A 13,183-nucleotide genomic window follows, 5' to 3' on the forward strand; every position below is an offset into this window, starting at 1 on the left:
GGTGAAACCCTGTCTCTACTAAAAATACAAAAAAAATAGCCGGGTGTGGTGGCGGATGCCTGTAATCCCAGCTACTCTGGAGGCTGAGGCAGGAGAATGGCGTGAACCTGGGAGGCGGAGCTTGCAGTGAGCCGAGATCGCGCCACTGCACTCCAGCCTGGCCGACAGAGGGAGACTCCGTCCCAAAAAGAAAAAACAAAAAACGACCAGGGTGGTCAACATGGCAGAAACCCTGTCCCTACAAAATACACAAAAAATGTAACCAGGCGCGGTGGTGTGCGCCTGTGGTCCCAGATACTCAGGAGACTGAGGTGGGAGGATTGTTTGAGCCCAGGGGGCAGAGGTTGTAGTGAGCCAAGATTGCACTACGGCACTCTAGCCTGGGTGACAGAGTAAGACCAAGATCCTGTTTCAAAAAAAAAGCAATCTGAAAAATAACATTAAGGGTGATTTAATTCATAACCACCTTTCGTTGTTTCATTCCCTTCTGCCTTTTTCTACTATGCTCCTCCACTAGATGTCCTATTCCTCTTGCTAGAATTACCCTTTATGGAAATGAGCTCATGCTAGAATCTAGAGCACCATTTTCATAATAGTTTTATACAAGATAGAAGAGTAGCGACTCTATTTCTCCTGCTAAAATCAAGATACCTACTCTCTTTTTCCCCAGAAATCTTCAAAACCAGTAGATTCTGGTCTTTTTAACTGAGCCATTGGAATTTAGTTTCTTGATTGGTGATATTAATGATGGCAAAATTTTGGGCAGTTCGGATTTTGTTTAATTGTTTTGTGAAATTATCACAATGAATTTTAGATGACATGAACTGTTACTTCTGGTTTATAGAATACGAAAGTACATGTCCATCACTGAGAACTATAAAAATATGTCTGGCTTCAGTATTCTAAATGTTTATACCTTACCTAGTTGTACATATCTATATTCTTTGTTGTTGTCAAGTTAAGCTTTGTTTTCTAGAACCAAAAGTCTGCCCACTCTTATGGCCATGTTTGTTGATAATACTCTACTGGAAACCTTTAATGAGAGCTGTTATAACATATAAGGATTTTATTATTCGTCAGAAAGAACTGATTTACTCTCTTACTTGAGAATATTGGGATCTCTTCTATTAAAATTATAATTAGTAGTCATATAATTTTTGCTTAGAGACTTTCAAAGAAATACATAATTGTGCTCGCATAGTCGTGCCCCATAATTAAATCTTTCTATGTTTGTAATGGTAGATTATTTATGTTTTACCTTCTTTATTTTCTAAGGAACTGGCATTTGATCCATATGAATCGTATGCTCGAGATATTTTGCGACCTGGTTTTCATGATCGTTTCCTTAGTCAGTTATCAAAGCCTGGGGCAGCACTTTATTTGCAGGTATAGTAATTTTTAAATCAAGATGTACAATGTCTGAAAAGTAAACTTAAAAAAAAAATTAAATCACTTTTTTTTCCAGTCAATAGGCGAAGGTTTCAAAGAAGCTGTTCAATATGTTTTACCCAGGCTGCTTCTGGCCCCTGTTTACCACTGTCTCCATTACTTTGAACTTTTGAAGGTAAGAAAACTCTTTATTGTTATTTATAACATATTCAAGTGTGAATTTATTTTTGCTACTTCATTTGTAAATTATTGTGTGAGTACCCTGCACATTAGTGTGTTTCTGTTTTCTTTTTCCAGTTAAGAAGCAAATGGAAATCAGTCTGCAAAAGAGTAGCATATTTTCTCGTTTTAGTAGTGAATTTTATTTTTGTTGTTTTTTAATTTTTTTGTTTTTTGTTTTTTCTTTTTTTTATTTTTGGTTTTTTAGTGAATGTTAAAGCAATTGTCAGATATTTTTATCTTGTACCTTTACTTTTTGTTTACATGGCTGATTCTTTGAAAACAACCTTGGATTTATGCATCGCAGTTTCCCCTTGGGGACCTCAGCAGACTCAGGGACTCAGTGTGAGGATAAGGGAGCCAGTGTGAGGATAAGGCCAAAGTAATGGGGAAGGTTAGTTTACCTGACTTTCATAGCTCAAGTTTGCAACTATCTGTATTAAACTGTTTATCATTACTTTAGAAACAATAAATATCTATAATCTCAGTAAAAATTGCCCATTTGATCACAGTTCAAAATATTAAGCACTGACTGAAAGGAAAGGGGTTGTCTCTTTTTTCTTTTCCTGTTATATACTGAAATTAAATAAAAGTCTGTATAAATTATAATTCAATAGTGTAGCTCAAAGTGATATTCTCTCTACCTTTAATGGACTAGCCTTAGTCCATTAAATGCAAGAAGACATGCATTAATAGCGTTATTATTTCTTTAGCTTTCAAATGAGTATTTGTTTCATCAAAGAAAACTTCTGTTTAGTATAATGATTCTTTCACAGAGAATATATTACTGGAAATCATATTTATAGTTTGCAGATGATAAAATGGGCTCTCTGTAATGAATCAATGAATGAATAGAAGGTCTGTGAATTTATTAACAGTAAACTGGAGGAACTCTCATCCTTAGATTTTCTCAGGTCTCTGCACTGCATAGTAGTCATTTGGAATTCAGTTTGATTTCTCAATTAGGAATGTTTACATTGAGAAAGGACTAAGGGAGTTAAAAGGTATTTTTAATCACTAGGCAGGAATGACAAAGCTCTTAGCAATAGCATACCATTTAAGGTCTTTGGAAATACAGGATGAGTATCTTAAGAGGATAATCAAGAGAGGAAGCATTTAGTATGTAAAATCTTTAGAAAGAATTCATTATTACTAACTATAGTTATAATGGGACATTTACACACTGTTTTGTTATATAGAATTTTTCTTTGTAATGGTTTCTCTAATAACGGGATTTTTTTTTTTTAACCTGAGCCTGTAATGAAATTCAGAAAGATTCAAAGGCCATATAAAATCTTAAGGCCGTTATCAGTTTATAAATAAAAACAAGAATGCCAGGTGTGGTGGCTCACGCCTGTAGTTCCAGCACTTCGGGAGGCTAAGACAGGAGGATTGCTTGAGCCCAGGAGTTCAAGACCAGCTTGGGCAACATGGCAAGACCCTGTCTCTACAAAAATAGAAATAAAATTAGCCAGGAATGGTGGTGCACACCTGTGGTTCCAGCTACTCAAAAGGCTGGGCAGGAGGAACACTTGAGCTCAGGAAGTCGAGGCTGCAGTGAGCCATGACCACGCCTCTGTACTCCAGCCTGAGAAACAGAGCAAGCCCCTGTCTCAAAAATACAAAACAAAACAACCTCCCCCTCCAAATGAACCCAAGAAGCTTTGATGAAAGTTCAGAAGGCTATAAAACCCAATCATCTTAATAATATAAAAGAAATTTTTACTCCTTCAAGTGTAGGCAATTAAAATTTCTAAAATTATAACTTACATTAATAGAATTTTAATAAGTGCATCATTTAGCAATTTAAGATTTCTACTGATTTAAGCATGTGTATCCCTGGTTCGTATTACTGCCTAAGTTATATTGCAAAGTTAGCAGTATATTGGGCAGGAAATTTTGCCTAATTAGTCCACAAGACTCTCATCACTTTTTTTTTTTTTTTTTTCTGCACACCTATAATCCCAGATACTCAGGAAGCTGAGGCAGGAGAATCACCTGAACCTGGGAGGCGAAGGTTGCAGTGAGCCAAGATCACGCCATTGCACTTCAGCCCGGGCAAAAAGAGCAAAACTCCATCTCGAAAAAAAAAAAAAAAAAAGAAAAGAAGAAAAAGAATTTCCTAGCAGCCCTGGATATGCCAAATGTGTTCAGGGTTCCATGGCTATCCCGGTTCATATTACTGCCTCTTCGCTTGTTCTTTTTTCCCATTTATCTGGAATTCCTCTTCTACCCTCTCCGGGCTGGAGTGCAGTGGCGTGATCTCAGCTCACTGCAACCTCTGCCTCCCAGCTTCAAGCGATTCTCCTGCCTCAGCTTCCCGAGTAGCTGGGATTAATTAAAGGTGTGTGCCACCACAGCCGACTAATTTTGTATTTTTAGTAGAGACAGGGTTTCACCATGTAGGCCAGGCTGGTCTCAAACTCTTGACCTCAGGTGATCCGCCCACCTCAGCCTCCCAAAAGTGCTAGGATTTCAGGTGTGAGTCATCATGCCCAGAGTTCCTTCCTTCCTTTCTTTACATACATCTCTTTAGAGAACTTGTTCTATTTTTATTGTCTGCCTTATCATTCAACTGTTTGCTCTGTGAAGAATGGAGCCCTATTATCTTTGAATTCTCATACCTATTACAGTGTCTGGCATTTAGGCATTCAATAAATGCTTGTTAAAAAATGAATGGCAAAAAATATATATACATTTTCCTTTAAATTCTTATGTCTTATATTTTAAAGAAAGTTTAACTGTAAATTTTATATAATTACCTTTATTTTGGAAACTTAGGTAGAATGCCTTAAACTTTACAAAGTCAAAAGATAAGTTTAGTTATTAATAGTATAAGACTGTTGAACACAAAGAAACAATAAAATGGTGGTTACCAGAGGCTGGAGGGTAGGGGAGTAGGGAGATACTGGTCAAATGACACAAAATTTCAGTTAGGAGGTGTAAATTCAAGAGATCTATTGTACATCATGGTAACTACAGTTAATAACAATACATTGCATATTTGAAAACTGCTAAGAAAGTAGATATTGTGTTCTCACCACAAAAAAAGGTATGTGTTAATGCACATGTTTTAAGCAGCTTGATGTAGCCATTCCAGATTATATACATCTATCAAAAGATCCTATTATATACCATAAACATACGATTTTTACTTGTTGATTAAAAAATAAATTAAAAATAGTGTGACTTTAATGCTACTGACACTGAAAAAATACTCTTTCCTTCAGCAGTTAAAGATAGCAGTCAAGTCTTCAGACTCTTTAACTTGAAAAGTTAAAGTTAATTTTTTTATGAAGTAAAAAAACTTCCTTTGTGCCCTTTTGAAAACCATATTGCTTCAATAATGTGATTTTTGTATGTGAAGTTTAATTTACTTCATTAAACAAATTTAGATTTCTTTCTTGGGGCTAAGTAAATATATTGACCAGTATTTTATTTTATTTTTATTTTATTTTGAGACAGAGTCTCACTGTGTCACCCAGGCTTGAGTGCAGTGGCACGATCTTGGCTCACTGCAAACTCTGCCTCGCGGGCTGAAGTGATTCTCCTGCCTCCCAAGTAGCTGGAATTACAGACGCCCGCCACTACGCCTGGCTAATTTTTGTATTTTTAGTAGACACAGGGTTTTGCCATGTTGGCCAGGCTGGTCACGAACTCCTGACCTCAAGTGATCTGCCCACCTCGGCCTCCCAAAGTGCTGGGATTATAGGTGCGAGCCCCCACACCTGGCCTGACCAGTATTTTAAAGGTTAGCAAATCAGTACATGTTTGGTTCCACAAAAGTATTAACTTTTTCTTTGTTCCTTAGACATGGGATTTTATCTCCCTCTCCCCAAGACGCACCCAAACAAACCTTAGAAAAAACCATCCAGGATGACTTTGAATTCCCTAGAGAATTGCCTATTCTTTTTCTTGTATGCTGGGTCCTTGTAACCCAAGGGAAAGTAAGTTTCCCTCTATTTTAAAATTCAGGTTGAAGTCTATGTTGTTGTGTGTACATGAGTGTATTTGGTTTCCTAAGGCTGCCACAGCAAAGTACCACAAACTCAGAGGCTTATAAACAACAGAAATTTATTCTTTCACAGTTCTGGAGGTGAGGAATCTGAAATCAGGGTGTGGGCAGGGCCACACTTCCTCTGAAGGCTCTAAGGAAGAATCCCTGCTGCCTCTGCCTAGCTCCTGGTGGACCCCAGCGATTCTTGGTGGTCCTTGGCTTATAGATGCCATCACTCCCGTCTTTGCCTCCATCTGCACATCAGCTTCTTCACAGCTTCACGTTCTTCTCTATGTGTCTGCATCCAAATCTCGCTTTCCTTTCTCTTACAAAGACACCAAGTCAGTGGATTTAGGGCTCACCCTAATCCAAGATGATCTCATCTCAACTTGATTACATCTGCAAAGATCCTATTTCCAAAGAAGATCACATTCATAGGTACCAGGGGTTAGGACTTGAATATATCTTTCATGGGGGGACACAGTTCAACCCTTAACAATAAGTTTTTGGTACACTATAAAAATTAAATTTTTGTTGTTCTGATTCTCCAGCATATACACTGGCTACATTGGCTTTATACGCTGGCTTCCCCCTAACACCCCCATCCCTCTTTTTTAGAGATAGGTCTCGCTCTGTCACCCAGGCTGGAGCGCAGTGGTGTGATCATAGCTTGCTACAGTCTGGAACTCATGGGCTCAAACAATCTTCTCATCTCAGCCTCCCAAGTAACTGAGACTACAGGCATGCATCACCATGCCCAACTAATTTTTTTACATTATTTTTTTGTAGAGACAAGGTCCCATTTTGTTGCCCAGGCTGATCTCCAACTCCTGGGCTCAAGGGATCTTCCCACATTGGCTCCGAAAGTGCTGGGGTTAATGGCATGAGCCAACGCACCCAGCCTTTTTTTTTCCCCTTTCGCTTTTTTTTTTTTTCTGTTTTCTTTTTTTGCGTTAGGCCAATTAATCATTTCATCCTGATCTTATATTTTTTATTTTTATTTATTTATTTATTGAGATGGAGTCTTGTTCTGTCACCCAGGCTGGATTGCAGTGGTGCTATCACAGCTCACTGTAACCTCGACCACCTGGGCTCAAGTGATTCCTCAGCCTCACAAGTAGCTAGGACCACAGGCACATGCCACCACGCCTGGCTAATTTTTAAAAATTTTTATTTGTAGAGATGAGACGTCGCTCTGTTGCCCAGGGTGGTCTCAAACTTCTGGGCTCAAGGGCTTCTCCCACCTAGACCTCCCAAAGTACAGGGATTATAGGCGTAAGCCACCGAGTCTGGTGGAGAACCAATGGAGGTTCTTTCTAGTGTACATTCCCTTGAACCAGCTTTCTAAATTCAGAAATTCTTATCTAGAAACCATGGGCTCAAAGCTACATGGTATTGGAGCTGACCACAAATGTTGAATGTCTAAAGTTAAACATAGGATAGTGCACCACAGGAGCCATTGTAAACAAACAGCTAACTATTGTATTACTCCAATTTTTAATTTAATTTTTTGGTTTTGGTGTTTGGGGTTTTGTTTTTTGTTTTGTTTTGTTTTTGAGACAGGGTCTCACTCTGTCACCCAGGCTGGAGTGCAGTGGTACAGTCACTGCTCACTGCATCCTCAACCTCCCAGGCTCAATTAATCCACCTACCTCAGCCTCCTGAGTAGCTGGGACTCCGGTTGTGCGCCACCATGCCTGGCTAATTTTATTTTCTGGTAGAGACGGCATCTGGCTATGTTGTCCAGGCTAGTCTTGAACTCCTGGACTCAAGTGATCTGCCCACCTCAGCCTCCCAAAATGCTGGGATTACAGGTGTGAGCCACTATACCTGGCCAATTTTTAATTTTAAATAAACTTGACTGCTGTGAGGTGCATTTGTAGTTAGTGATGTTTTCTCTGATTAGAACAGAGAGGTGGTTTTAAAAGGTATGTTTTCATAAATGACATATCCTAACATTTTTTAGGGTTGATTGCCTGTTTAATGTTTGGAATTGAAATTTCGTTTTAATTAAGAATTTCATCTTCTCCACCCATACCTTTTAGGTGTGCTGGTACCATAAAATAATAATTTATTTGAATGTCATGACCTTTCTTTCCCTCAGCTTTTAGTGGAATGTTTAAAATGATGTCATGGCAAACAGGAGCAAAAGGCTTGAATTACTCAGCAGTTAGTTAATTAGTTCTGGAATAATTTGGATAATATTTCATACATTTGCTAAGAGGGCTAGTAAATCAAGTGTTACTCTTTGCATTTTCTATGTTGTAATCCACTGTGGTGTCTCATCAAACGGTATACAAATAACATTCCAAAATCGAAATGTGAACCTAATCTTTGCTTGTGTTCTCTTACGTTGTGATGAGCTCTATGTATATAATATTTAAAATAAATGGAGATCTTTATTTTTATATCCCAAATGTTAGACAATTATAATGTATATTTCTTGGCTGTATACTTTGTCATTCTTGTGCATTGCAATTTACCTGTTCTATGGAATACGTTTTATTTAGTGAATATTGAGGTTTTTCAAAGTCATTTCAGTTATTTGGGTACCTATTATAGTGAAAAGTCACGGGACTGAAAGTCAAGAATTGTGGATCCTGGACCTGCCTGTTAGTGCCTTCAAGTAAATGGTAGTTCCTTCGTTGTATACAATGCCTTGTTGGAGGAAATTAATTCCAAGGAATAAAAACGAATTCAAGCATTCCTTTTTTTAATCAAAGGGAAGCCATTATATGATTGTGAGTGAATTGAGCATATAAAATGCACTGGGTACAACAATTTATTTTTTATGTATCAAACACTCTTGAGTTTTAGTCTCCTGAATACTGCTATATTCTTTATATTCATTGTAGCTTTTTCTTTTGACAGCTCCTTACATTTAATCCCATTTATCTCCCAGGGCTTCCTTTGCACATGCAACACACCATATTGACTATTGCCTCTTTACTTATTTCTAAGGGACCAAAAAAATTAGTCACTGGTAAAAGTGGTTTCTTTCTTGTGAAAAGTTAAATTTTATCATCTCAATGGAGCATGTGAGTTTTCATTCTGCTTTAAAATATGATTCCTGGCTGGGCATAGTGGCTCATGCCTGTAATCCCAGCACTTTGGGAGGCCAAGGAGTTCGAGACCAGCCTGGCCAACATGGCAAAACCCCGTCTCTACTAAAAATACAAAAATTTTCTGGGTGTGGTAACACGCACCTGTAATCCCAGCTACTCTGGAGGCTGAGGTAGGAGAATCGCTTGAACCTGGGAGGTGCGGAGGTTGCAGTGAGCTAAGATTGTGCCACTGCACTCCAGCCTGGGAGACAGAACGAGACTCCATCTCAAAAAAAAAAAAAATAATAATAATAATAATAATATGATTCCCTAGATGAGTTTAAGTACAATCTCATATGGTAATATAATCTCAGGACTTAGTACTTTTTTTTAAACTATTCAAATAAACTGCCTTTGTACAAATGTAATTGTTACTATTGCACATTATTATTAAATAGGCACTCATGAAAAGCATGGTATTGAATATCACTGGTAACAAGAGGATGCTGCTTTGTTGAGTCTCATTTACATACTAATTGCCACTGCTTTGTCTCTGTAGCCACAATAAGCCACCCTTTTGATGCTAGTTAGCTTGAATTATTTTGCACCAGTGCCAAGTTTAAATTAGCTATGTTAAGTAAAAGAAGCAAAAAATGCTACAAGAAAGGTCATTTATTACACTGAAATTTATTTTAGAGGCTTGCCTAATGTTATAAAGGTAAAAATGACATTTTAAAAGTATTTCATCAGGAAAGTTTTATGGGTTTGAAATGTACTTTGGGTTTGTGGCTTTTAAAATATTAACATTTTTGAGATACCAGAATATTCTGTATGTAAAATGCTACAGTTAAATAGTAGATAAATGATTCCAAAACTTGAAACATTTTTAGGATAGAAAATCAAAGGATGTCCAAGTGGATTTTTTCTTTTATAAATATTTTTATGTGTATGAGAATTATATATTTTGTCTACCATTAGGTATGTTTTCCTGAATTAAAAATATAAAAAATTTATCCAGGACAAAATATCAAATGCTCAATATTCTGCTACCTGTTAGTTATTTAAGACGGAAAAATTGCCTTGTATCTTACTGACTTGAATTTCTCTGGGCTTTGCTTTTGAGTGATTAAATTCTCAATCAACTCAGTGAACTAATTCATTGTTCAGTGGTGCTTTCATTAAATTTGCCTTTTCTTGAGGTATACAGCAAGCTTGTCTAACCCCCTGCCCAACACAAATTTGTAAACTTTCTTAAAACATTATGAGATTTTTTTGCAATTTTTAAAAAGCTCATCAGCTCTCGTTAGTGTTAGTATATTTTATGTGTGGCCCAAGATAATAATTCTTCCAGTTTGGCCCAGGGAAGCCAAAATATTGGATACCCCTGGTATATAGCTTTCAATGTTAGATTATCTGCTGCTTTAAAGACTAAACTTGATTATGTTTAATGGTAACGTTTTATTTGTCTCCCAGAATTCTGCCATGTGAGAGGCAAATAGTTTCAAATGATAGGGATGGGAAGGTACTTTGAGAGATTACCTGGATTCCAGCCTTCAGCCTGCTAGTAATATCTGTTAAGTAAAAACCTAGTATCTTTCTTTATGAACCCTGGCCATTGGCTTTCTTTAATCTAGCTGGCCATATTGAAGAACAATATTATGAATAAAAGATATTTGATTTTTGTATTAATATGTACACTTTTAAAGTCTCTTATCCTTTGGAAAATATCTTTCGTTACCCTTTTTATGTTGAGAATTGTTATGAATAAATTTTTCTTTTTTTTTTTTTTTTTTTGAGACGGAGTCTCACTCTGTTGCCCAGTCTGGAGTGCAGTGGCACGATCATGGCTCACTGCAACCTCTGACCCCTGAGTTCAAGCGATTTTTCTGCCTCAGCCTCCCGAGTAGCTGGGACTACAGGCGTGTGCCACCACGCCCAGCTGATTTTTGTATTTTTAGTAGAGACGGGGTTTCACCATATTGGCCAGGCTGGTCTCAAACTCTTGACCTCATGATCCCCCCGCCTCAGCCTCCCAAAGTGCTGGGATTACAGGCATGAACCACCGTGCCCAGCCTAAATTTTTCTTTTACTTAACACAGTTAAGACTGAAAATTTTCCTAAAAATGTAGATTATGCCACTAGTAGAAAGTATGGTGAGTTTTTAATAATGAATATAAGAAATCTGGATAATAAAAGCTAAGTATTAAACATTACAATATGGTATTCATTACTTCTAGAATATTTGACCATTAAAGTATTTTAAGTAAATTTTAATAAAAATGGTTTAGAATATAAGTAAGAAATCTGTTTACTTTTCACAGGTCATCAGTGCATGTGGTGTGTGTGTGCGCATGCATGTAACTGATTTTTATCAATTGAAGCAGAAAGGAATGTGTTGTTGACCCTTAAGGAATACCTGTGAAAAACACAAAATCCTTAAAGTACTAATGTACTAATGAATACTTAAGCTAATTGAAAAGTAAACTTCTAGCCAGGCATGGTGGCTCACGCCTGTAATCCCAGCACTTTGGGAGGCCGAAGCAGGCAGATCACTTGAGGTCAGGAGTTTGAGACCAGCCTGGCTAACATGGTGAAAACCTGTCTCTAAAAGTAAAAAAATAAAAAAAAATTAGTCAGGCATGGTGACAGACACCCGTAATCGCAGCTACTCGGGAGGCTGAGGCAGGAGAACTGCTTGAAGCTGGGAGGCAGAGGTTGCAGTGAGCTGAGATCGCACTGCTGCACCCTAGCCTGGGGTACAGAGCAAGACTCCATCTAAAAAAAAAAAAAGAAAAATAAACTTCTTTATAAATCACTTTGAATATTTCATGATTGTATATCTCAAGTCTTTTCGTTTATGGTAGAGAGTAGGTATTCCTAAATTGTTGGATGAAAACTCTATTGATAAAATGTTATTTTATTTTATTTTAATAGACGGTATCTCAAACTCATAGGCTTAAGCGATCCTCCCACCTGGGCCTCCCATAGTGCTGAGATTATAGGCATAGGCCATTGCAGCCAGCCAATATGTGATTTCTTAACTTTTCCTTTTGGTAACCAGGAACAGGTTTAGATGTATGAGTGAATTATTGTGACTCATACATCTGTTAATTGCTTGCTTGAATCATAGCTACCTTACTGTATTGACAATTAGTTACTGATGACTTAGTTCTTGTTAAGTAGAGACGTTCTGTCTGACACAGATATTTGCCAGTAATAGAAAATATGCTTGAGTTTCAGTTTCATAAATATGTATATTACAGCTTCACTCAAAATCTTAATGTGGATATGGACAAAGTTCTTTATTATACTATTGTTAATTCTGTAGTATAATTACAAAGAAAACCATTTACACTTACATTGTGTGTTACCATTTACAAAGTGCTTTGGTTTTTAATAACAACCCCTAAAAGTAGGCAGGGTAGGCTTTTTATAAGCCTTATTTGGCAAATGGGAAAAGTAAGACTCAGAGATCAAGTGACTTGCCCCAAGGTCACACAGAAGTAGAGTCAAAATTTGATCCTAGATTTTGTAATTGAGATTCCTTCTACTACATTGCATCGTTCTCTGTATATTTATCTTCCTTATCATCTCAATATTATATAACAATAATATAGGGGTCAGAAACCTAAGACCAAATTCCACACTTAAAAAAAAAAAACCTCGTCTACATGCTTAGTGGTATGCTAACTCCTATGATAATTCAGTAGATCGATTATGCTCCCCATTTCTTTTCACTGGTATGCACCTTGAAAAACTACATATTACTGCCTGTCACAAGATGTAACCCATCTTAACACTGCTAATCTTGGTCTTTTAATGTAGAAAATTTGGTTGTGTATTAATAGTAACACACAGGAAAAACACTTTTAAAAAGAATATTTGATGACACATTTAAAATTTTTATTGTGGTGACAGTTGAATAAATGTTATTTTTATCCTTAAATGAGTTTATTATTATTTTATCCAAAAATATACTACTGGTTCAGATTTGTCATTTTGGCTTTACAGCAGTTAGAAGAAAAAAGTGAAGATCAAGAAGACAAGGAATGTTTAAAACAAGCAATAACAGCTTTGCTTAATGTTCAGAGTGGTATGGAAAAAATATGTTCTAAAAGTCTTGCAAAACGAAGACTGAGGTGAATATTTTTACTTTTTAAAATATCCTTCTTTTTACCCTGAATATTGTGGTGTAAGTTCAGGGATCCCAGTTCCCTCCTCAAGTAAACAATGAAGAAAATAGTTTTAGTGACAAGCCTGGTCTTTTAGAGGAAGTGACATCAAAGCCAAGAGAATTGTTATTGTTTGAAAAACCTTTCATATTTGTGCATTTTCCTTGCATACTCCCAGACAAGACCTCCTGAGAGTCAACTGGTAAGCTAAAGGAGAGACAGAGTAAAATGTATCGGGTAGATTTATGTTGGCATCGTTATTCTGTCAAAGTAAAATTATTAGTGTCCTTTATTTTAGGGATTATATAACTTGAGGCATTAATTCAGATAACATTGCTTCCACTTTCCTAATTATAATATGT

General features: G+C 36.9%; 2 protein-coding genes across 4 annotated transcripts in view; one reads left to right on the forward strand and one right to left on the reverse strand.

Moving 5' to 3' along the window:
- Positions 1 to 13,183, forward strand: part of SOS1 (SOS Ras/Rac guanine nucleotide exchange factor 1) — a 144,602-nt gene that overhangs the window by 89,415 nt on the left and 42,004 nt on the right. For all 3 annotated transcript variants that reach the window (XM_034952969.3, XM_003817632.6, XM_008970879.5), the window contains exons 7-9: positions 1,276 to 1,386; positions 1,466 to 1,564; positions 12,661 to 12,788. In XM_034952969.3, coding sequence (XP_034808860.1) covers positions 1,276 to 1,386; positions 1,466 to 1,564; positions 12,661 to 12,788 — 338 coding nt within the window. The remainder of the gene's footprint in view (positions 1 to 1,275; positions 1,387 to 1,465; positions 1,565 to 12,660; positions 12,789 to 13,183) is intronic.
- The window catches only part of ARHGEF33 (Rho guanine nucleotide exchange factor 33), a 141,504-nt gene continuing 133,986 nt past the window's right edge, over positions 5,666 to 13,183 (reverse strand). Inside the window, exon 19 of the mRNA XM_034952980.2 lies at positions 5,666 to 6,015. Coding sequence (XP_034808871.1) covers positions 5,985 to 6,015 — 31 coding nt within the window. The 3' untranslated portion in view covers positions 5,666 to 5,984. The remainder of the gene's footprint in view (positions 6,016 to 13,183) is intronic.

The sequence above is a fragment of the Pan paniscus genome, chromosome 12 (assembly GCF_029289425.2).
Source record: "Pan paniscus chromosome 12, NHGRI_mPanPan1-v2.0_pri, whole genome shotgun sequence".
Classification (NCBI taxonomy): Eukaryota; Metazoa; Chordata; class Mammalia; order Primates; family Hominidae; genus Pan; species Pan paniscus.